The sequence below is a fragment of the Eucalyptus grandis genome, chromosome 1 (genome assembly GCF_016545825.1).
Source record: "Eucalyptus grandis isolate ANBG69807.140 chromosome 1, ASM1654582v1, whole genome shotgun sequence".
Taxonomy (NCBI): domain Eukaryota; kingdom Viridiplantae; phylum Streptophyta; class Magnoliopsida; order Myrtales; family Myrtaceae; genus Eucalyptus; species Eucalyptus grandis.
The window spans coordinates 9,112,654-9,136,626 of NC_052612.1; the positions used below are offsets into that span (position 1 = coordinate 9,112,654).

Consider the following 23,973-nt stretch of genomic DNA (forward strand, 5'->3'; position numbering starts at 1 on the left):
ATAAAGAGTGTTGATGTCTTCAAGGATTGACTTGAGGACAGGTTATCTTCAATTGAGAACCAGGAAGGAGGTTATATTGAAGACAACACTTCGCACTTGATTTAGCCTTGTGAGAATAATGTAAAGTCGGTTGATTTGACGAATGCTTCAGCCGTTGTCATAAATTTGACAAACCGAGTATTCAAAGAATACCTAGATCAATGGTGATCGTGTGATGTAGCGACGTTCTAGGGTGTTCATTATGTGATGAGGATCACGAGAGCCCTTAAGAATGGTCATGTGATTATAGGTAAAGGAATCTCCGTGGATCAGCCAAGATTGAATCAGTTGTTAATGAACCGAGATCGAGATTAGTGTCAGAGATCAGAAGCCGTGGGGATTGGACAGATTACAACAGTAGGTTCGTGAAAGAATGTTCAGCATCGGTAACATCGCGGACTTGACCTCTTAAGAAGGAAGAGAAATTCATAAGCATAGACAAGTACGAGGATAGTTTCCAAAGCTTAAATAAGAACTGACTATTGTACTTGTGCTAAACTTTTCATTTGGCTCTGGAAAGCACGGAATTGTTAGTGATGTGTCTTGCAGAGGACGGGGTATGCATTGATACAACATGAGAAGATTGTTGTATCACTGTTTTGCCAGTTGAGACCCAATAAGTGGAATACGAAGCGGTGTCGTGAACCAGAATTTTGGCAGAACTATAATAATGATATCGGGTATCACCTTGGAGGAACGAAATGAGTCATTAATGTGTTGAGCCGAGAGTCTTCAATTGTGCATAGACTGGCTAAAATGTAGACTTTACTTGAAAAGGATTTGAAATTTGGTTTTCAAATTTGAGGTAGGCTTCCTTTTGAATTTTATAGCCACCCTCAAGATTGAACCATACGTTCCAGTTAGAATCAAGCGATGTTCAAAAGATCTTATAAGAGGATACTGGCAAGAAAGAATCTGACTTTAAGACATCTGAGGATGGAAAGTTTAGGTTCCATGAGTGACTGGATACACTTGACAGTGTAGCACTCAGGGAAAAGATCTTGTCAGAAGTTCACTATAGTATTGCAGCTTTGACCAGATGGTGCAAGTAAATCAAAATCGGCATCAGCTAGATTAGTAAGCTGATATGAGGATAAATACAGCTGAGCAGGTTGCAAGTGTCAAAAGTGGCAGTAAGTGGAAGCTCGGTAATGTGAATCGGGAGAATTTTTATCATCACTTGAGAGTCCCAAGTGGGAATGGAATTATATCACAATGGAACATTGTGATGGGCTTACTAAGGATTCGGGGGATTACTGATACCATTTGAGAATAATGGTTGATCGATAGATGGAGTTGGTCCACTTTGGTACAGTGCGAATAGATCTTGTTTTGAGTGTGACGTCCAGGTTTTGGGCTCTGATTTCGATTAGATAAATTGGGCATTTCATCGACGCGATTACAGTGTTTTTCTCTGAGTTGGCCACTCATGAGATAACTAGACTAACTGGGTGAGTTATTAAGGACCTTAAGGCAAATAGACTTGAGAATTCGACCAATGATCGACTTCTCGACCGTGCTCATCTTTAGAGATCATTACGGCACAGTTAAAAATCGAATTAAGATCGGAGATAGGTTGGCTCGACTGAGATAAGTGACCAATCGTGGGTGACCCCACTAAATTGGAAAACTCTCGTCGACTGGCACTAATTTGACTTTACTGTCGGTTTGGTACCCTGTGTCCGTATTTGAATCTAAGATTTTCACGACAATTGAGAGTCGTCAATGTGTCGAGTGGGTTTATTGTGGCTCGAAGAAAATCGACCACGGGTCATTTGTCCTAAAAGCTCAACACTACCCAAAGAGCCTAGGTCACACTAAAAGCGTGTCGGAATGAAATTAACCGCCAATCTAAGTTCGATTTCAGAAATTGAAGATTCTATCTTATCAGAGTGGGTATACCGAAGTGTGTGTGCATCAGATAATTCGCCGGCATGGAGTGCCGGGGATAAATTATATTTTGAATCTAGCTCAGAGATTATCAATTTGGCAAAGCTTTCAGAGGGTTCTTTCTTAAGCAGTGTTATAGAAGAGGGTACCGAATTTCAGTGGTGAAAAGAAAGTGAAGAAGATTTCAGGCCAAAGTCAGTACAGTAGTCAGTGATTGCGGTTGCCAAGATCAATGCTAGAGTTATAGTAGATCTTGACCAGAGGTTCCCAGTTTCAGCAGATCAATAAGATAGTTTCCTTTTAATCAGTGTAGAGCAAAGTGTACAGGATTTCAGTCGGTTGGAGTGAGATCAGAAATCAGAAAATCGCAAGTCCAAAGTCAGCTCGAAATCGGTGTTTACAGTTGTCAGATCAATGTCGAGTAAAGACTGCTAAGAACTGTCAGAAAGCTTGAATCGTTGAGGTTCGAAGGTTCATTAAGGAGTCGAAAAGAAGAGATCAGATGTGAATGATGGAGTGTCATATATGAGAAGCTCAGTTCAGTTGTTGGTTCAGAAAGAGCAGAGTTTGTGTACCAAAATGACCTCCTTAGTCAAAATGGTCGGACAATACCATAAGACCGGAGGATTAGCGTGGGAAAAAGTGAGACTCGATGAGACGACAATACCCCCACCTTTTGTATAAGGATTGGTAAATGTTTAAATTTCGAGGACGAAATTTTTATAAGAGGGGAAGAGTTGTGACATCCAGATTTTCGGGTTTTAATTCGACTGGATAAATAGAGTCGTTTTCGTTCAATTGAAGCCAGGGATTGTGAAATTGGAATGCAAGTGGGCTATATTGGTAAGGAAAAATACCAATTGGAATGACGAGGTGTTAAATGAAATTATGGGAGTCAATTTAAATTGAATCAAGAGGGATTAAGGTCCAATTGGGAAGAGAACTTGGCAAAATTCGTATGCCACCTCTACCCCAAACTTTGGCCTACCTAAAGTCTTCTAGAAGGGTTATTTTGGGGCTTGAAAGGTGGGTGGATGACAGCCATGGTGGCCCACGTATGGCTGACCTAAGAGAGAGAGAGTGAGAGAAAAAGAAAGAAAATTTGGTTTTCTCTTCTTCTCTTCTCTCTCCCGTCGACACCCTCTCTCCCTCTTCTTGCTGCTCGTGCCATGGGCGTGCGAAGACCCGCAGCAGCGGCGAAGCGGCAGCGGCTTCGTCCGTCGCCGCCTCTCGCCGCCGCCGTCGGACGCCCGCAAGCACCGGAGCTGCTCGCACACCCGAGCCCGGCGCCGTGCTGCCGTCCCGCACATCTCCGCCCCTCTTCCTCCTCTGGTTCAAACGAAGCGGAACCGAGGAGAAGTAGCTTGCCGTCGTTACTCCCACACCGCCTCATGCCTCAAGCCGTCCTCGCCGGCACATCACCCGCTCCGCCGCTCCGTCGTTCATCTCTCGCCTCTCCCTCACCCATTCCAGCCGCCGTCGGCACCTCTCGTCTTCCTCTCCGTTTGCTGCTCGGGATCTCGGATCGGGAAGACACCGGAGTTAGGGGCAGCAGTGGCGTTGCTGGACCGGAGCCGCCGCACCACCGCCCACCGCGCGACGCCGTGCACTCCGCCGCTGCTCCGCTCAGCTCGGTCTCCCTCTCGCCCAACTCGCTGTTCCAGGGCTGCTGTCCAACCCCTGTTCCGCCTCTGTTCAGCTCCATTTTGGCCAGCATAAGCCACGGTTCAGCCACCTCCGGCCACCGTGAAGACTCGCCTTGGTCTTGTTCAGCTCCTCCGCCCATTCCCGAGCTCAACCAGCCCCGGATCCGCTCTCCTTCGCCTCCAACCAGCAGCGATCAGTGAGTGCAGAAAATGGGTTTGCAGCAACTGTTTGGCCCGTTTTGGCCGCCTTCCGAGCCGGATGCTTGGCCCGCTTTGAGGAAAGTTGACCTCGCGTCGAGCCCGTCGTTTTGAGTGAGTTTTACTCACTAACGCCTTCTTAGTGCGCTAATTATACTTAAAGGTTGATTAGTGTTAATTAAGTGTAATTAGGTTGTTAGATTAGATTTGATTAGTGATTATTAGTTAATTGCTTTGCATATTAGTTGTTTGATTAGTGTAATTAGATAGAGAATTGCTTGTAGTATTTATTGGATGCTTCTTGGGATTTTTCCGTCCCTTATCGGGTGTTAATTAAGCAAATCGGGCTTATGTGGTATTTTTAGGAATTAAATATTAATTTTCGAAATTAATTATTTAATTATTTATTTCCCGGAAATTCAACTGGGATGGCCAGTGACCGGGATTTTATGCTGATGATCGTGGCGCAGTCCGTTTATTTAATTGAGCTTTATATTGTGCTAAATTGAATTTATTGTATTTATTTATTTAATTTTCGAAATTAATTATTTAATTATTTATTTTCCGGAAATTCAACTGGGATGGCCAGTGACCGGAATTTCGTGCTGAGTGCCGTGGAGCAGTCCGTTTATTTATTTGAGCTTTAATTCGTGTTGAATTGATTTAATGGTGCATTTTTAAGTATGTTATTAAATAATGCAATTTTGGCCTTGTGATTGAGAATTGGTCAGATATCGGTTGTTAGTATCGAAAGTAAGTTGGTAAATCACCTTGAGGATGCACGTGGCCCAGTGAATTGGAATATCACTTGGGAAAGACACGTGGCTCGGTGATTTGATATGTCATCTTGGCGAAAAGATAGCCTTAGAGAATGCACGTGGCTCGGAGACTCGGTATGTCTTCCTGGGGAATGCACGTGGCTCGGTGACATAGTATGACATCTTGAGAGGGTCGGGTGGGACCGAAAAGCCACTAGTTCTCGAGAGGGTCGGGTGGGACCGTAAAGCCACTAGTTCTTGAGAGGGTCGGGTGGGACCGAAAAGCCACTAGTTCTCGAGAGGGTCGGGTGGGACCGCAAAGCCACTAGTTCTTGAGAGGGTCGGGTGGGACCGAAAAGCCACTAGTTCTCGAGAGGGTCGGGTGGGACCGCAAAGCCACTAGTTCTTGAGAGGGTCGGGTGGGACCGTAAAGCCACTAGTTCTCGAGAGGGTCGGGTGGGACCGTAAAGCCACTAAATCCAAGGAATGGCTTGATGTGGGATGAATGACCTAGAAATGATTCGACTAGGTCGATTGATCGATGATTCGATCTGAGTGTGATTTGATGCGATTCATTGCCTTGGTTTGATGTTGTGAATTGAATGATTGAAGGGAGATGATCGTGAGTGGTCTTCCTAATGTGAAATCGACTAAGTCGATTAGATCGATGCTTCGATCTATGATGTGATTGCTTGTGTGCCTATTCGAACTGTACTAATATGCAGGTGGAATCTGAGGCTAAGGTACGTCCTCTGACTCATGTTGTGCGTAGGCAGCCCTAAGGTATATTAGTTTACTAATTGGGTCTTAGGAGCTAGAACTTGCTGAGACGTGGTCTCAGTGGTTATTGAATAACCATTTCAGGACCTGGATGAGGAGCTTGAGGAGCATGAATCTGATGAGGAGATCTCTGTTGAGGAACCCAAAGAGGAGTTCGTGGAGGAGGACCCCGAGTATAATATCGAGTACGACCCGGATGAGGATCGAAATCCTATCCTGTCTTGTCAGACCTTGTTTGCATGTAAAAAGATGTAGTTGTGAATTTTCAGTAAGAAAAATGTATGGCCTGCTTTTCTATCCCATTGCTTTATTGTCTGGGGAATTATAACTGCTTCCGCATGTGCATATATAAATGAAAGGGTCGGCGATACATAGTCCTGGGATATCACATTTTTTTTTAAATCGACCAAAAGTAAGGGATGTGTGCGTGCCTGAGGGTCGGGGCGTGACACTTCCTTTGGAGGGAGAATAATTCGAATGTCCGGTATTCTCATTGTATATTGATCAAGACTCAGGACAATCCTAATGCCATGGACTGACAAAATGATATAATAAAGTAAGTAGATTGCAAGAGTGCGAATTTAGAAGACTTACTTTACCAATAAACAAGGGGCAATCACATAGACATACGCATGGTAAGTGGCTCGATTTCTAATCTATAAGGCTTAACAAAGTGAAGCCACAAGAATGATCAGACTAGCCGCGGGCGTGCGGACTATGTCGGGTCCTCATGACTCCAGCTTGGTCAAAGAGCCGACCTGGGTTGCGGGCATGCGAACCAGGGTGGGTACTCTTGACGCCAGAAAAGAAACTTCGGGATTGAGATGGGCGACTCATACCGCGGGCATGCGGTCGAAGTGGTATCCATCTCAATACCATCCTAGATGATCCTATGCGGCCCAGGTCCGGCGGCGGGTTGTGTGTGCAATAGTGTAGTGCTAGATGCAAGGCATGCACGACAATTTATATCAAGCAACACTTCATAAATGAAAGTAAACCATACATTCCTACACCTCTCTGCAAAACAAATGTCAACAAACACTTCCCCTTATACCTCCCATCCTGCAAGAACATTTAACACCTTAAATGTTAGGGATGTACCTGGAATCCTCGCTACCAAACAAAAATATTTTTCAAAAAGAAAATTGGCCTAAGTCCACTAAGAGTTTCAACTCAAGTCCCCAGCGGAGTCGCCAAGCTGTCGCGACCTCCCCGAAGCGGGTTGGACCACCTAAGGGTTCGGCTAATGGATTGTTAAGTCTAGACTTAACTCGAGCTCTCCCAAGCCCATACCAATTCGCGACTTAGATTCAAGTTCTTAATATGCAAAAGATTTTTATCATGGAGTCACCACTAATCTATTTTGGGTGGGTCGATTAGAAACCCAAGTAAAGTAATGGGAGAATTACTTCACTCCTACGAACCAGAGATTAAATGAGTTCGGGGACTTGATTACGCTAGATTTCTTTAACGCCCTTTCGGTACCTTTTCTTTTTTATTTCAAAAAATATATTGCAGGCAGCTTGAATTGATTTTAATTTATCTTCCTAACATGTGAGGTGATCATGCGGGTGCGTAAACCACCAATTTAACACCCAAGAAAGCGATGAATAAATTGCAGGACTTACCTCATAGCAACAAAAGTATCTGCAATGTTAAATCAGAATTCATATCAATAGTCCTAAATATGATTTCTAACACGCAGTTTTTTTTTTACTTATTTAATGAAAATCATGCAATATGCAATGCATCTAATCTAACATGAAATGGCGTGACAATGTGTTCTAAACTACATGACATGAGTAAAATATTTTTTTTTCTTAATGAACATGCAATAATTAAACATGCAAATCAAAATGACATAATTATAATGACGGGCAATTTTTGATTATATGAACCTAATTCTACATGACGTGCACATGATATTTCTATTCCTAAAAATGCAATTTATCCTAAAAATTGAAACTAAATTATCTAAAGACAAATTTTTGTATTTTTCATGATATTCGAAATTAAGAAAAATGCAAAAAATTACCTAGCTAAATTACAATTCCATCCAATTTAAGCTTAGGATTAAGTCATGCTAAATCCTAATTTAAACTAAGACGTTATTTTAATCTATCCATTCCTAACCTAAGATGCAAATTGATCTAAACTTAAAATGAGACATGCAATTCTATTCTAAAATGCATGATGATTTTTTATGAAAATTCGTAATTAAAAAACACTAGAAAAAACTACTAGAGTGAAAATTAAAGGGACATATTATCTCTTCTAAAACATGCATAAAAAGAACCTATTATGCAACCTACAAAAAACTAGCATCCTAAATTAATTAATTTTTCTTGGGATTTTTTCTGTTGTAAAAATTTAAAATCAAAAATCCTATTCTAAATTGACACGTGCAATTCTTAAAAAAAACTAATATCCTGAATGCATTTATTTTTATTTTTTTTTTGTTATTTTTTTTTAAAAACGAAGTGACTAAATACGCTAACCCTAGCCCTAATCTAACTTGCATTTTCTTTTATGCAAAAACAAAAGTTAATTCAAATAACCCGATATCCAATCCAATCAAGATAAGATTACTACCCAAAATTGACGAACCATATCTCGCGGATGAGATTGGGTTGGTCAATTTTAAATTAAATCGCGAATCGAATCTCGGGCATGAGATTGGATTGTCGATTTTGTAAGAGATCGTGAGTCGGATTTCGGGCGCGAAAATCGAACTCCTAATCCCTAATTTGAGGGGTCATTTCACATTGGAACTTCAATCATGCATTAATGAATAATCACGCTAAAAAACTATATAAAAACAACTACCTAATGTTCCCCTTTTGTTTTTTTTATCTTTTCCTTTCCCACGCAAGGCTTGGGCTCGTGCGGCTTTTGGTGGGGGTCATCGTCGGTCGGGTCGCCAAGGGGGTTAGTCGACGGCGTTCCGGTGAGGGGCGACGGCGGACGGCTGCCGGTGTTCGGGGCACCGGCGAGGGAGGCAACCGCGAACCAGCGGTGGCGAGAGGGTGAAACAGAGGGCTGAACGGCAACGGACAGGGCGGATCAGCTGGTTTGCAGCGTTGGGTCACCGGTCGGAGGTCGCGGTGGTCGATTTAATCAGGAGCGAGCTTGGGCTGAGGCGGTCAAGCGGCGGCGGGCGGAGAAGGGCGTCGGGCGCTTACGCGCCGCAGATCTCGTGGGTGAGGCGGTGGGCGACGAGCGGACCGGAGCAGCGTCGGGGTCGTCGTGTGGTGTGGGTAGGGAGTCGGCGAGCGAGGCACGGCAGCACGGGGGCTCGGCGGAGCTCGGAACTTCGGCAGGTGCTGCCGCGGCTTCGGCGTTCTATCGCAGGCGGCGGTGATGCTCGGAGATGGCGAGCGGGGCAGAAGCAGGAGCTCGGCTGCAGATCTCGTGGGTGAGCAGGGGCAGCGCCAGCGTCGCAAAGGGGATGAGTAGTGGTCGGTACGGGGTGATGGCGACGAAGGGTGGTGCTCGGGTAGAGACGCGGGCGTCGCAGGTTGGAGTTGAGGGCGTCGGGCGCTGGGTTGCAGGCGCGGCGAGCGGGGTGGAGCGCGGGCCGAGGGCTGCAACGCGGCGGCGTCTCGAGGGTTGCTAGTGTGGGCGGTCGAGGCGCGACTATGGGTGTGGGCTGGAGGGTGCTCGCGGCGTCAACAAGGGGTGCAGGCGCTAGCTGTGGGTGCAGGCGTCAGGGACGGTGGCGCGCAAGGCAGAGGGGCGGTGATGGGCTCGGAACTCGCCGGAAGGAGGAAGGTTGCTGGCGCGGTGACGGGCCGCTGCCGGCGCCGAGCGGGTTGCAACGGCGACAGAGTTCGGGGCTCCGGCGGTAATGGGCAGCTACAGAAGTGGCCTTGCAGGTGTTGCTCGAAGCCCCCACTTGAAGAAGACACCCTATTTTTTATTATTTTTCTTTCACGTTCTTTTCTCTTTCTCTGTTGCCCTCTCTAACTTCACCTTCTCTTTTCTCCGACGCACTCTCTTTTCATCTCATTTTTTAATATCCTCCCCGACTTCATTTTTTTTCTTGTCCAAAGGAGGAGCCCCTTCACATTGAATATTTTTTTAGCTCTCTCGAGACTCTTCTTCCCTCCCCTTGTCCGACCGAAGGAGAAGCTCCTCACAATGGAATTTTTTCTTTTTTCGCTCCCCTCACAAACCTCTCGAATGAATTTTTTTATTTTTCTCTCTAACGAGCATCTCTTCCTTTTTAATCTCTTCCTTTCTCTCCACTCGTGTGTCTCTCTACGGGCTCTCTCTTTTTTAATAGCTCTCACAAAAACTCTCCAGTGAATGCTTCGTTCTCCTCCCCCCTCTAAGCCGAGGATCCTTGCTTATTTATAGGCAACAACCGACTTTAGCGTGAACAGGTGAACAGGAGGCAGCCGCAACTTTTCCTTGCTTGTTCAAGTTTGGTTCTTTTTTTTCAAATATGGTGGCCACCGATCTGTTCTCTAGAAAGGAAAGTATTATAAAATGTCAGCCCATCCTTTTGCATGTGTCTGTAGAATTTTCACGTCCCCTACTCATGCATGCATGTGCATGCATTAATGAGGGGAAGAAAATGCAATGCAGGTTCATGGATTCTTCTTTCTTCTGCATGCTTAGGGTTTCTTATACGGCTACTTGTCCCTCCCTTCTATAGGATAGCCACAACTTTTGACTTTTCTTGTTTATTATTTGCTTCCTCCTTCAGCAAATTTCTCGTTGCTTCTCCTGACAACCCACACTTGAGAGAGAGCATATTATATAATATTATATCATTGGCTCATTTTGCTTCACTGAGGATTCCTCTAGTATCCACACGTTCGCCGAATTTGTGCGTGCATGCGCATACAATAATGAGGGAGAGACAACGGACGTGCAAGAACTTCCTTCCTCTCTTTTTCGCTCTTTTGCGTGCTCAGACCAGCAAAGAGAGACCGTCTTTTTGTGCATGTAATCGACCACTAGCCGTTGCGTCTTGTTGCCTTTTAGTATCGATGCAAATGCGACTACATGAAATGCCATTTTACTATTTTTTTCTTAGGGGTTAAAGATTATCCCTAAATTTTCATGCAATTAATTACTAAATGATTAGTCCAAATTTAGGTGTCAACAGTCTGTAATAACCTGTCAAACCCAGAAAACTTCTGATTTCTGTCACTATAGTCAGTCTTGGCCAATTGATTTCTATCTTGCTCGGGTGCATAGAAATTCCTTCACCTGAGATAACATGCCCTAAGAAAGCAACACGAGTCAACCAAAACTCGCACTTGCTAAACTTAGCATACAACTGATGGACTCTCAGCTTTTGCAGCACTAATCTCAAGTGACTCTCATGTTTTTTGTCACTTCTCGAATATACCAACATATCATCGATGAACACGATCCCAAACTGATCCAAGTATTCCTTCAATACCCTATTCATCAAATCCATGAAGGTAATTGGAGCATTCGTCAACCCGAATGGCATCACTGTGAACTCATAGTGACCATAACGAGTACAAATTGCTGACTTAGGAATATCCTCATTCCTAATTCTTAGTTGATGATACCCCATCCTTAAGTTGATCTTCGAGAATATCGACGCTCCTTGGAGTTGATCGAACAGGTCATCGATCCTAGGGAGTGGATACTTATTCTTGATCGTTACCTGATTGAGTTGTCGATAGTCGATGCACAGGCACAACAATCCATCTTTCTTCTTTACAAACAGAACTGGTGCTCCCCAAGGTGATGCTCTGGGACGTATGAATCCTTTATCCAATAACTCCTGCATCTGCACCTTCAGTTCCTTCAACTTAGATAACGCCATCCAATAAGGAGCCTTAGAGATTGGCTCTGTCCCGGGTGTTAGCTCAATTACGAACTCAATCTCTCTCTCTGGCGGTAATCCTAGCAATTCCTTTGGAAAGACATCTGGAAATTCTTGCACGACTGAAATGTCTTCCATTTTCAGTTTCTCAACTGTCGTATCCATGACAGTTGCCATGTACCCTTGACAACCCTCGTCTAATAGATGAGTTGCCTCTGGCGACGAGATCAGAATAATCGAGGGTCCTTCTCGACTTCCGACAAACTCGAAGCTCTCACCCTCTATCGAGTCAAACTGAATCGCCTTGCGATAGCAGTCCATTTTAGCTCGTTGCTTGGTGAGCCGGTCCATGCCAATTATTAAATCAAAATCATACATGGCTAGGACTAACAGATCAATTTTCCCCACTCACTCACTAATCTCTAACTTGCACCCCAAACAACCCAAAGCAGCAATAACTTTATCCTTCAATAGTGTAGATATGCAAATTGCCGACTCCAATAATATAGGACTGACCCCTATCAACTTAACATACTGCTCGGCAATGAAGGAATGGGTTGCTCTCGTATCAAACAAAGCATAAGCAGGATGGTCGTTCAGTGAAACCATACCTGTAATTACGTCAAGCGCAGCTTCTGCCTGACCCTGTGTGATAGCACAAATTGTGCCCTGAACCGGAGGTCTTAGCTGTCCTCCCTATGGCACATTCTGAGGGGCATACCCTCTGATCTGTCCCATCTACGACGACGGTGGCAATTGCCGTTGTCCTCTTGGCCTGTTAGGACAATCTCTGGCCCTATGACCTTGCTGCCACATTCAAAGTAGGCACCCGTCCTTCGGGGGCACTGATTTGCACCATGTCGTCTTCCACACAAACGACACAGGCCATTCTGACTCGGCCCTGGCTTTCCTACTCCACCTCTCCTATTTGGTGGAACTTGGAATCTTCCTCCGACCATGGGCCTCTTTCCTTGTCAGATTGTATCTCTGTTAGAAATAAACCTTAACCCAAATGTGGCAGCTCTCTCATTTTGATCTCTCTCAATCATCTGGGTCCTCTGGTACAGGTCATTATAAGTTCTTAGATTTAGTGAAATCAATATGCTCCTCAAGTCTAGCCTAAATCCGTCTCTGAACCTTCTTACTCGTTTCGCTGGATTCTCGATAAATTCAGGGGCATATTGCGACAAAGTATTTGCAACTCCCTCCAGTTGGTAAGTTGCAAGAATTACTTTATCAGTCTCATTGCATATTAATAGTGCAAAAGTCTTCTCTAGCTTTTGGATCCACAAGGTAGCAGCTTCGAGATCTCCTACCCCGGTAAACTGAGGCTTCTCCAGCTTTTGGATCCACAAGGCAACAGCTTTGGGATGTCCTACCCTGGTAAACTGAGGCGAATTCAACTTTAGCAATTGTTCCACCAGTTTATGAATCGGTCTTCCTGCGACTACGATTCCTGGCGGACCTTCGATGACGACAGCTGCAGGTGCAGCGACAGGTGCGGCAACGGGTGCAGCCTCAGCAGCGGTAGCAACAGCAGCATTGGCGGCGGCTTGAGCGGCAGCTGCAACAGTGGCAATGAATGCAGCAGCTTGATCCCGGGCCTATTGCCCATCAACTCTCTCATGGCATCTAAGGCCTAATCGATCCTGATGGTTCCCTGATCACTCGGGGCTACAACCCCAGCACCAACAGGAAGTGATGCTACTCCAGTAGCACTAGCCTGTGCCTGTGCCCTACCTCGGCCTCCTCGGGTACCGACCCTGGTCGGCGACCTAACCCGAGCTGTAGGCCTAACAGTCCTCTTAGAAGGAGTTCTCTACTCCTGCTCGCTCATGGTTCAGTCTTTTACTAACACCTATCTTCCAAATCCACACTAGATTAGAAGATGAGCGATTCACACACGACAAGCAAATTTTACCAATCCACTACCACGTACATGCACTAGCATGTGTTGCGAGGCGTGGGGGAGAGAGAGAAGCCAAGGAGCAAGAAGACAAAGGGGGCCGGGCTCTTTGGGAAAAAAAGAGGCAGGCCATGCCTAGGGCCCGCGCCGGGGGAAAGAGGGTTGGGAGCAAAGGCCCACCCCAATAGGTGTTGCTTTTTTGTTTTCTTTTGTTTTGATTTTTTTTTGTTTTTATTATTTATTATTTATTATCTGAAAAATGAAATTAAGAACTAATTAAAAACCTAATCAAAATTTAAGTGTCAACAACAGGATATGTAAGGTACATTCTAAGTTCCAATAAATGATAAACTTGTTTTGATGGGTAAGTTACAGGTTCTAAATGGAATTTATACTGAACTTGGAACTTGAAACCGTTCACCCCTACCTATAAGAACTTCATCCTCAAATCCCCCTCACTCATCCTAGGCTCACCAAGCCATAGGGGCTCCTTTGTCATGCCCCGATCCTCCGAGCGCGCGAACATCCCTCTGCGGTCGATAGAAATATGTGACTTCCCAGGATACGTCGCCGACCCATTCTTTGTATTATGCATGCGGAAGCGAAACAAATCCCCTGACAACATTTAACTTGGGATAGAAAAGTAGACAATCAATCACAACCAAACAAGCTTTCTTTTAAACACATAGGTTTATATACAACACTAGATTGTCTACAAAATAGATCGGCTCAACAAGAAGAGAACTATTCTAAGACCAACTAGTCAGTCACGTTCACCGATTCTTTGATCTCCAACTCCACAAATGTCCATGGCTTCGAGTCCTCCACAACCGCCATCTAAGGACCTAAAAAATGTTGAGCCCACAACAGGGTGAAACTGTGACGTCCCAGAGCGTCACGTACTAAGCGCAAGCGGAATTATAATTATTATTATTATTATCTTCCTAACTAGTAATCTCCTTTAGATAACCCATAGCGTTTACCATTGAAGGTTAGCATGTATAACATAGATTATTTTAAATTTTCAAGTTTATATTATAAGGTTATCCTGCAATGCACATAGACAAGATCATAAAAGGCTTCCTTTCATTTTATCATCATCGGGGCATACAAAATTATCGACCTGGACTCGTTCCATGTTCTTCGCCTATATATTTACATCATATACAAAACAAAAGGCATAACAAAAGCCAGGGATAAAGGGTGAGGGTGTCTACTCCATGAGTTCCCACACTAGCCCGCATCTAACAAAAAAACAAAAGTTAGTCAGCCTCTACAAGATCAAAGGCGTCTAGGCGCCGTCCATCCCCGCTCCAGGTCCTCCTGCTCCAAAGGGTAAAGGTCCGAACATCTCCCCTTCATGGTTGATAAACCATGCAACGAACGTCATCGGTATCAACTCAGCCCTACCGTCATCCATTCATAAAGTCGCCTCATACTTGGAGAAAACCATGTCAATGTCGGGATCATACACGTCATGAAGAGAAACATCAAGACGCACTAACGTGCCGTATCGAGCTACTGGCGGTACATCCATGCTATCAATCTGAAAATGTAAGGTATGAGGAAACAACCTTGCCCAGTAAAGAATGATAAAACTCTAACTTAAACAATCCATAGCCATCAAAGTTACAAGTGAATCATCAAACAATTTAGGATGCTAAAGGAAGTATATCACAAGCATAAACAATTGGATAATAACACACTATGTACATAATCACCTTATGAGCATGCATTTCTATGCTTACCTTTCTCAAACTCAATCTCACATCAAAATATAATGCAACGATAATAGATGAACTCACTCGCCAAATAGAATTATATTTAGTGTGCATAAAATCCACCCTCGAATCAGTCACAACCGGGACTCTATCGGCCTGATCGAGTCACTTCCGAAAAGTACGTTATCCGGACTTCCACAATACCTCTAATTGTGGGCATCTCACTCCGAGGCATCCCGGCATCACACAACCGAGGTCCTCCCAAGACCACACAGCAAGGGTTATCTCACTCCGAGGTATCTCAGTATCACACAACCGAGGCATCCTTGATCACACACAAGGGCATCTCACTCCGAGGCATCTCATTATTTCTCTACCGAGGCATCCAAGACCACGCAGCAAGGGCATCCCACACTTCCGGGGGCATCACCGGTATCTCAATACCGATGGGTTCATTCATCTTAAGCACACGTTTCACACCACCACACCTTTGATTAATGCATTTATCGTATGCAAAAGAAAAGACTCCAAAGTATCTAACTAACTATCATGAACCTAGCACACGTGCGTGTCCAAATTATAAGATAAAACCCATTACCTCATGTCCCATTCCATGGCGAACAGATATTTATCCCATAATCAAGCACTATGCACTGCACTCATTGCACACACATGATTCTATATGCACTTATATCTCAAATGATATATGAGACTTACTCTTATATGACTAACATCTATTATGAGGTTCATTAGGCTCTATGTACATCACGAAGACCTAATATAAAAGACACTTCATCTAATATATGTTCTCGGGTCTAGACAGTTTACTAACTAAATGTACAGTTTCGGTTTCGGACACAGAAGGTATATTAATTCTTGTCGAAATATTACCAAATTTTAGTATGTTATATTTAAGAAATATACTAACAATTCCCGTGAAGAAACTTAAGTCTGATTCTCACTGTATTAAGAGTAACAGTCGCCATAATCTTTACTAGTACCCTGTACCGACGTCCAGATTTCGTATTTACAAAGAAAATTGTTTCACCAACCAAATATTATCGATTTAATCTCAAATTTTTACACGTCATTCCTTAAGATTTTTTCTACAATTTTTATTAAGGATTCGAAGTCCAAATATAACTAGGTAAATACAGAAAATTCGCATAATCAGTAAAGGTCAAACCGTTTCTCACAAGAACAGTTTACTGGTTTTACTAAGTACACTTCTGTCTCTATGTTTTTATAGTCATATGGTTATAGCTACGTGTATAACTTGATCTTATAGATGTTCTATCATGTAGAATAGTTTCTTTCTTATTTCTATTAACATACATAAAGAAAACTAAACACAAACAGAAGACTCCATAACAGTTGTCACTTAGAACAGAATAGATACACAAATTTTCTCACTTCTAACTCAACGAAACAACTTGTCTATCCACAAATCTCTTCTAAAATACTCAAATGCTTACTCACAGCAACTCAAAGCAACTTCAGCATATCTTTCTCTAACAAATAATCAATTCCACAGCTCGGCTCGAAGTGTCGTTGCATCCGTAAGCCACTTATCACGATTTCTACCAAAACAACACACTCGGCATCTATTTCATCACTTCGCTCAACAAAACAGCATACTCACACAAGGATTTCGAGACATGCAAGACTCAAGAGTGACATGCAATAGCTCCTACCTTCAATCTAACACTCACTAAGCTTAGATCAATCACAAAACAGCAACTACAAACTATATCCATCACTGTTTGGTTAGATCCTCAAGCTCCCTTGATAAAACAATGGATAACTTTCAATTTAGAGTTAGATCTTTCCTTACCTTGCTTCAGCTACTAAACAACACAGAGATGCTTCAAGATCAACACTCAAAATCAGCATGCAAGAAGGAGAAATCGCTGGTTTGCTTCTGGTTTTTCGCTGCTCAGCCGAGAGAAAAAGAAAGAAGAAGATGAAGATGGGTTGCTCGGTTTTATATGGAGAGAGAGAGAGAGTACGAAGCTTAAGGGGGAAAATAGGCTACAAGCTAATACCTAGGCTAGTGTAATGATTAGATTTGGCTAATGATTATGCTTCCTTGGAGTTGCCATCTTCGGTTCTATGGATTTGAAAAGAAACCGTGGGTGTTGATGAGAAAAACAAGAGAGAGAAAGATGTCGTGGCTTTCATGCATGAAGATTTTCACCATCTATCAATCGTCGCTAATTAACAATTAATCGACATCATTAGTTAGTTCGTTACTTTCTAATATTTTTCCATTTATTCCCTTTTGTTTCAACTTGATTTCAATCCTTTTATGATCATACAAAGTCATGGCATAATATATCGAATGACATAACATATCGACTAGTCAATGTTAGTTTATAAAGAATTCATCACAAAATGCTAAAGTTAGAAATTTATATTAGCATTGTAAACATTAATTAAATTATCATAACCATAATCTATAAAATAAAATCATTTGGGCCTAAATATTCATTTCCGGCCCAATAGGCTTAATCTATAACCATCCCGGCCCACTAAACTAAATCTACAAATCTATAATTCCGAACCTTGGCCTGCTTCAAGCCAAGTCCAAGCCCATAATCTCTCATTAGATTTCTTAAGTCCAATTCGTGTGGCCCACTTATTTCTCAAGCCCACACGTTTCTCACGATCCATCGGGTTCACTTTCTAGCCCAATCTAATTAATCTAAGTTCCTAATGATCTAATTACACTAATAAAGGTCGATGAAATTGGGATGTCATAGAGACAATGTCTCAGTGAGTTCTACCCCCTAAGACTCGATTAGGAAGAAAATACACAAAGAGGCCTAACCACTCAAGTCAGAAGACTTACCTCGCCGTTGATCCTTCCTGCAAGTCAGTACAATATAAAAATACTGACAATTATGTCATCCAATTAAACAAATCGAGTCATTGATCAATCGACTCAATCGATACATGTCAACAAGACCACTTCCGGTCATCTCAAGTATTCCAACTCATATTCCCAATTATGAATCACGGTCCTTAGGACATAACTTACTAATAGGTGGTAATCATGGCCCCCACCGAGCAATTTTCCTAGAATTAGTGGCATCAAGGCCCCACTCGGCACAACCTTTAATAGGTGGTAGATCACAACCATATTAGGCACGACCTCTAGCAGGTGGTGAATCATGGCCCCATTAGGTGCGACCGATTCCAATTCGGTGGCAACTCTCGACCCAACTGGCACAACCATACTTCGACGGCTTTCTAGGCTCAACTCATAACCTCTCACGGTCATTTTCCAATCAATACTGACACTTCTCAATTTTTGGAATAATCCACACATAAACATCCATTCAATCAATCAATACAAACTGGTCCTACAAACCAATTACGGTGCCAAAAGCCGACACCGGATATTTTCAAGTTAAATACCAAAACTTCTCCAATTTCACACAATTCCACACTTCTGGAATAAATAACCATAATCATCATTTTTCACTCAATTTCTCAATTAAACATACAATTAGCACAAACTGACCACACTACTGCGACTAGTGCGAAATTCTAATGACCGACCATCCCGGCAAAATTTTCAAAATTATTAAATAATTAAATTTAATTCCGAAAATTAAATAATTAAATATTATATTATAATAATATAATTTAATAAAATAATATTTATAAAATTCGAAATAAGTAATTTATTAAAAATAATTAATTAGGGCTTAAACTAGATTACACTAATTTAAACATACAATTAGCCCTAATTAAACATTCATTAAACTAATCATACAACTAATCTAATTTACATTAAAATAATATAATCTAACCACCTAAACCTAATTAGACTAATCTAAACACCCCATAAGCATAATTAACTTACTAAGTGAGGTTTAGAGGATAAACTCACCTGATTAACAAACCGAACGAACCAAAACGACGGGGTCGACTTTCCTCAAGGCGGGCCAAGCGTTCGGGGTCAGGAAGCCGGCCAAAACGGGCCTTAACCACTGTTGGAAACCCATTTTTCCAACTGCTGTCCGCTGTTGGTTGAAGCCGAGAAAGGGCGGATCCGAGGTCAAGTTGAGTTGGACAGGGCCGGTGGTGGTCCAGCTGAGCTCCAACGGTCCAAGCGGTGGTGTACGGTGGCGGAGGGAGCTCTAGCGGTGGCCCATGGTGCTAGACAGCAGCTCTGGACGTCAGCCAAGCCAAGGACGACGCGGCTGGAGGGAGAGACGCACAAGGAGGGGCGGCGAACGACGGTCCGGCACGACGACGAGGGAGTGCGACGGCGAGAGGGGTTGCTCCGGCTTCTTCTCAGTTTCTAGGTTTGAAAAGTACAAACAGGAGGAAGAAAGGAGCTAGTTGACCGGCAACAAGAGGGAAGAGAAGGAGGCAGAGGTGTGCGCGGTGAGGCGCGGCTGCGACGGCGTGCGTGGATAGCGGACGGCGACGGACGGTGCTGCTGGTTGCTGCTTCGTAGCTTTTTCGGCTTGCTGGGTTCCTTACACGACCAGAAGAGTTGGGGGAGAGAGAAGCAACGACGGGAGAGAAGGAGAAAGGGGGGAAACCGGTTCTCTCTCTCTCTCTCTCTCTCTCTCTCTCTCTCTCTCTCTCTCTCTCTCTCTCTCTCTCTGGCCCCACAAACATGGGCCACCAACCCAGTGTCATCCACCAACATTTTCTAGACCTATATGCCCCTTCTAGAAGCTTTTAGGTAGTCCAAAATGTTGCGTCCATGGGGCATACGAATTTGTTACATTTCCCACTTAAATCTCAATCAATTTCATTCAATTCTCATCCAAAAAAATCCAATTGAAGCCCAATTAAATCCGTCCATGTGTCCTAATCCTTCTTATGACTTTTTCCCATCAAATGATCTAACTTGCATCCCTCTGACAATCCCAAACAAAAACGGCCTTATTTTGCTTTTCTGCCTAAAATCTCGGTTTTTAGAAAAATCTTCTAAGGATTAGTCGACATTCCTAAAATGAATTGTGACTTGACAGAACTTCCAATTTCTGTAATTGGGTTTAATTTCACGGTTAATTTCAATCTAGCGCGACTTTAGCACATCCCAATCTACCGGGTAGCTTTTAGGAACTTTTCGTGCAATTGACCTGTGGTTGATTATTTTCAAGCCACAAAGTACATCTTCGACACATTGGTGACTCTTGGTTGTCGTAGAAATCTCAAGGTTTCAAAAACGGACATAGGGTACCAAAACGACAGAGAAATCGATCTAGTGTCGATCGACAAGATTTGTGCAATCAAGTGGAATCACCCACACTTAATCACATGCCTTTGTCGAGTCGACCTATCTCCGGTCTCTAATTGATCTGTGCCGCAATGACCCTTGTAGATTAGCACGATTGAGCAGTCAGTTCCTAGTCGAATTCTCAAGTCTATTGCGTTTAGATTCCTTAACGGCTTCACCTGATTAACTAGTTATCTTATGAGTGGCCAACTTCGAGACGAGAGCTATAGATGTGAAGATGAAATGCCCGACTTATTCAATTGAAACCAGAATTGTAAAATCGGGATGTCACATCCTCCATCCCCCTAAGTTTCAACACTAGCCGCATTGCCGAACAAGATGACGACAACACTGACCCTATCTTCTTCAACTTTCTATAAGTGAATCATGAGCAAAAGTTGCCCAGTGGGCATGATCTGAATCCCCATGGCCATAGCCATGGCCATGATGACAATAGTAAGAACTGTCATGCCCCGATCCTCGGGCGCGCGCCCATCCCTGCATGGTCGATTAAATGGCGACGTCCCAGGACGTATCGCCGACCCTTTCTTATTATATACGCATGCAAAAGCAGTTAAACAATCCCCAGACAATAAAACAATGGGATAGAAAAGTAGGGCTATATTTTTCACAACCGAAAAATCACAACCACACTTTTATACAAGCAAACCTCATAGTATATATTACAATACTATTTACAAAAGACTGATCTATCACATATCAAATCACGACCCGGATCTGCAAACAGGATGGGATCTTAGTCCTCATCCGGGTCATACTCTGGATCCTCCTCTGGATCCTCTTCTTCCGATTCCTCTTCTTTAGGATCTTCTTCAGGGTCCTCCTCTTCAGGTTCCTCTCCCTTGAGCTCCCCTTCCATGAACTCCTCTTCAAGCTCCTCCTCTAGTTCTTCCCACTCCTGATGCTCCTCCGATTCCTCCTCATGCTCGACTATCTCCCCTTCTTCTTCACTCCAGTTAGCACCCCCGGTTGAGTATATTGGCGACTCAGGATCGCCCTCGAGCTTGGGATTCTTGGCATCCATTACCGACCCATCCTTAGGATCTACTATCCCCTTCCCGAACGATGCTTCTAGAATGAACAAAGGTATATCACTTTCTGAGACAGGACCCTCTCTTTGCCTATCATGGTAGTGACGATACCATGATTGATACTCGTGGGGCACCAAGTCGTCTGTGCCCACATCAACCCAAACTTGGGACTTTACCAGAACATATTCTAAACCTTCCGAGTGAGGGTGTATCAGGAAGTGGTATCCTATCTCAGTAATCTCTTCGAAGATACCAAAATGCATAGGAGGACGAGGAGGTAGAGGTGCTGCCATCTAGGGACCTGAAATGTTGTCCCACAACGGGGTGAGACTACGTCTCAGAGAGTTCTACCCTCCTAAGACTCGATTAGGAAGTCAATATGCCATAAGGGCTGCCTATGCATAACACGGATCAGAGGACTTACCTTGGCCTCAGATTTCACCCTGCAATTGAACATAATTCGAATAGGTATCCAATCAATCAATTCACCATAATAGATCACATCGTTGATCAATCGACCTAGTCAATTACATGTCATCACGACCTTTCTTGGTCGGCTCATCTCATACTATCTATTAAGTCCGTTCATATCAGAACTGCTCTCTACCAAGCTGATAAATAGATAGTATAGCTCTCTTCTAAGATGGTCGGGTATACTGCTCTTAACTAAGCTGCCATACCACCCGTAGGCCAATATAGTATACCGACGATGCTCAATCTAAGCTGATAAGGTATACTGCTCTCTGCTAAGCTGCCATATCAGAGCTCATAGGATGATATAGTATACCAGTATACTACTCTCTACTAAGCTGACATATCGCCCGTGGGCCGATATATTATACCATCACAATCGATTCACATTTTTATCCTTCCTGATAAAATAGCCATGTGTGGGTACACGATCGACCTTAGCTAAAATACTATAATTTCCTTTCCATAAATCCCACCATTTTCTATAGTCTACCAAAATATTTTTGCCGCTGTCAACCGACGCCCAGTTATTTTCAATTAATTACTGAAATTACTTAATTTAGGAATAAATTCCTAAAATCCAAATAATTCAATTAAGCACAAATTAAAGCTCGAATAAATAAACATACCGCACCACGATAATCAAAATAAAATTCTGGTCACCGGCTATCTGGTCTAATTTCCGGAAAGTAAATAATTAATTAAATAATTACGAAAATTATTAAATAAATGCTAAAAATCAAACTTAGGCCCGAATGCCTAATTGGAAGCCTAGACAAACCCAGAAAAATTCTGAAGTTCGTTCAATAATTAATAGAACCTACTTACTTGCTAACTACCCTAACCATGTGCCTAACATGCAATGATAAGTCACTAATTTAATTACTCTACTATAATCTATCCACCTAATCACACTTAATTAAGCGAGGATTAGTGAGTTAAACTCACTTATTTAGCGGGCCGAGCGGTTCAATGCGTCGGGAACATAACGGGGGCCAACTTTCTGCAAAGCGGGCCTCGGTTTCGAGGCCCGAGAACACCTCCAAAATCGGGCCCAAAGGCCTATTGGAAACCCACAAAAATAGCTTCTATTTGCTGCTGCAAAACAAGGAAACAAACGCTAAACAAGGTGAGTAAGACCAGTGAAGGCAACGGTAAGGCCGAGCGACCAACGACACGGACTCACGGCGGCCGGAGGGGCTCACAGTGGCCTACTGGGCTGCGAAACAACCCGCTGGACCGGCGAACAGAGGGCTGGGATGGCGTGAGGCACAGCAAGGGGCGACGGGCGCGGGACGGCGCTTGCGGGCGGCGAACGGCGATCCGGCGAGGCGTGCAGTTCACAGCGGCTGGTTGGCTGGATCCGCGACTTGTTGGTCTTCTTCAACTGTTGTAGTGTTCGAAAATGCACAATGGAGAAGAATATAGGGGTGGTCGGCCAAGCAAGGAGGAAGAGATGGAGAGAGAAAAGATCTAGGGAACCAATGGGGGGCCACAAGCCAATTTCTTCCAAGGCTTTGTCCCCTTGACTCCTCCATGGCCAAGTATACTTCATTGGCTCTCAATGAGCCACCAATGCTCACTTTGCAACCTTGAATTGGTCCATTTTGGCTAGGGGAAGGAGGGCATACAAATTTGTTACAAATCTCTCTCAATTTGACTTGAATCCTCTTCAATTCAATCCCATATAGCCTCAATAAATTTCGTTATCAAGTCAATACTTAAATTAGTGTTGTTCCTCACCACTTGAACCATCTTGCATCCCAATTGCACGACCAAAAACGATCCCCGGCATCTGAACAAAAACGTCCCTAGGACAACTTTTTCCCAAAAAGTTTTGGGTTGCAGAAAAATCTTCGAGACTCGGTCGACATTCCTAGAATTTATTGTGACATGACAGAATCTTCAATTTCTGAAATTGGACTCAAATTCACGGTTAATTTCCATTTTGTGCGTTTTTAGCTTGACTTAGGCTATCGGGTAACTTTCAGAAATTTTTCAGTGCAAATGACCCATGGTCGATTTTCTTCAAGCCACAATGAACCCACTCGACACATTGGCGACTCTCGGTTGTCGTGAAAATCTCGAGGATTCAAATACGAACACAGGTACCAAAACAATAAGAAAACCAGTCTAGTGCCGGTCGACGATAATTTTTCAATTTAGTGGTGTCACTCACGATTAGCCACACATCACGGTCGAATCGACCTATCTTTGATCTCAAATCGATTTTATCTTTGTGCCATAATAGCCTCTAAAGATGAGCACGGTCGAGAAACCGATTCCTGATCGAATTCTCAAGTCTTTTGCCTTAAAATTCCTTAATGGCTTCCCCAGATAGTCTAGTTATCTTGAGAGTGATCAAATCTGAGAACAGCCTTATAGGCGCATCAATGAAATGCTCGATTTATTCAATAGAAAACAGGACTGAAAATCTGGGATGTCACAAGAACAA

The 23,973-nt window shown here is 43.4% G+C and overlaps 2 protein-coding genes across 2 annotated transcripts; one reads left to right on the forward strand and one right to left on the reverse strand.

The window, feature by feature from the left end:
- The first annotated feature begins 3,098 nt into the window (after nt 1-3,098).
- On the forward strand, nt 3,099-3,776 carry LOC120295306 (vegetative cell wall protein gp1-like). The gene has a single exon (XM_039316330.1). The coding sequence runs from the start codon at nt 3,099-3,101 to the stop codon at nt 3,774-3,776; it is 678 nt and encodes a 225-aa protein (XP_039172264.1).
- Nucleotides 3,777-20,752: 16,976 nt separating this feature from the next.
- LOC120295311 (X-linked retinitis pigmentosa GTPase regulator-interacting protein 1-like) lies at nt 20,753-21,310 on the reverse strand. Its single transcript, XM_039316332.1, has one exon. It carries the CDS (start codon nt 21,308-21,310, stop codon nt 20,753-20,755), a length of 558 nt encoding a protein of 185 aa, XP_039172266.1.
- Nucleotides 21,311-23,973: the final 2,663 nt, after the last annotated feature.

Excerpts from the sequence above, each read along its gene's own strand:
- LOC120295311 (XM_039316332.1), bottom strand. The coding sequence starts at position 21,310 with ATGCATTTTGGTATCTTCGAAGAGATTACTGAGATAGGATACCACTTC.
- LOC120295306 (XM_039316330.1), top strand. The coding sequence starts at position 3,099 with ATGGGCGTGCGAAGACCCGCAGCAGCGGCGAAGCGGCAGCGGCTTCGT.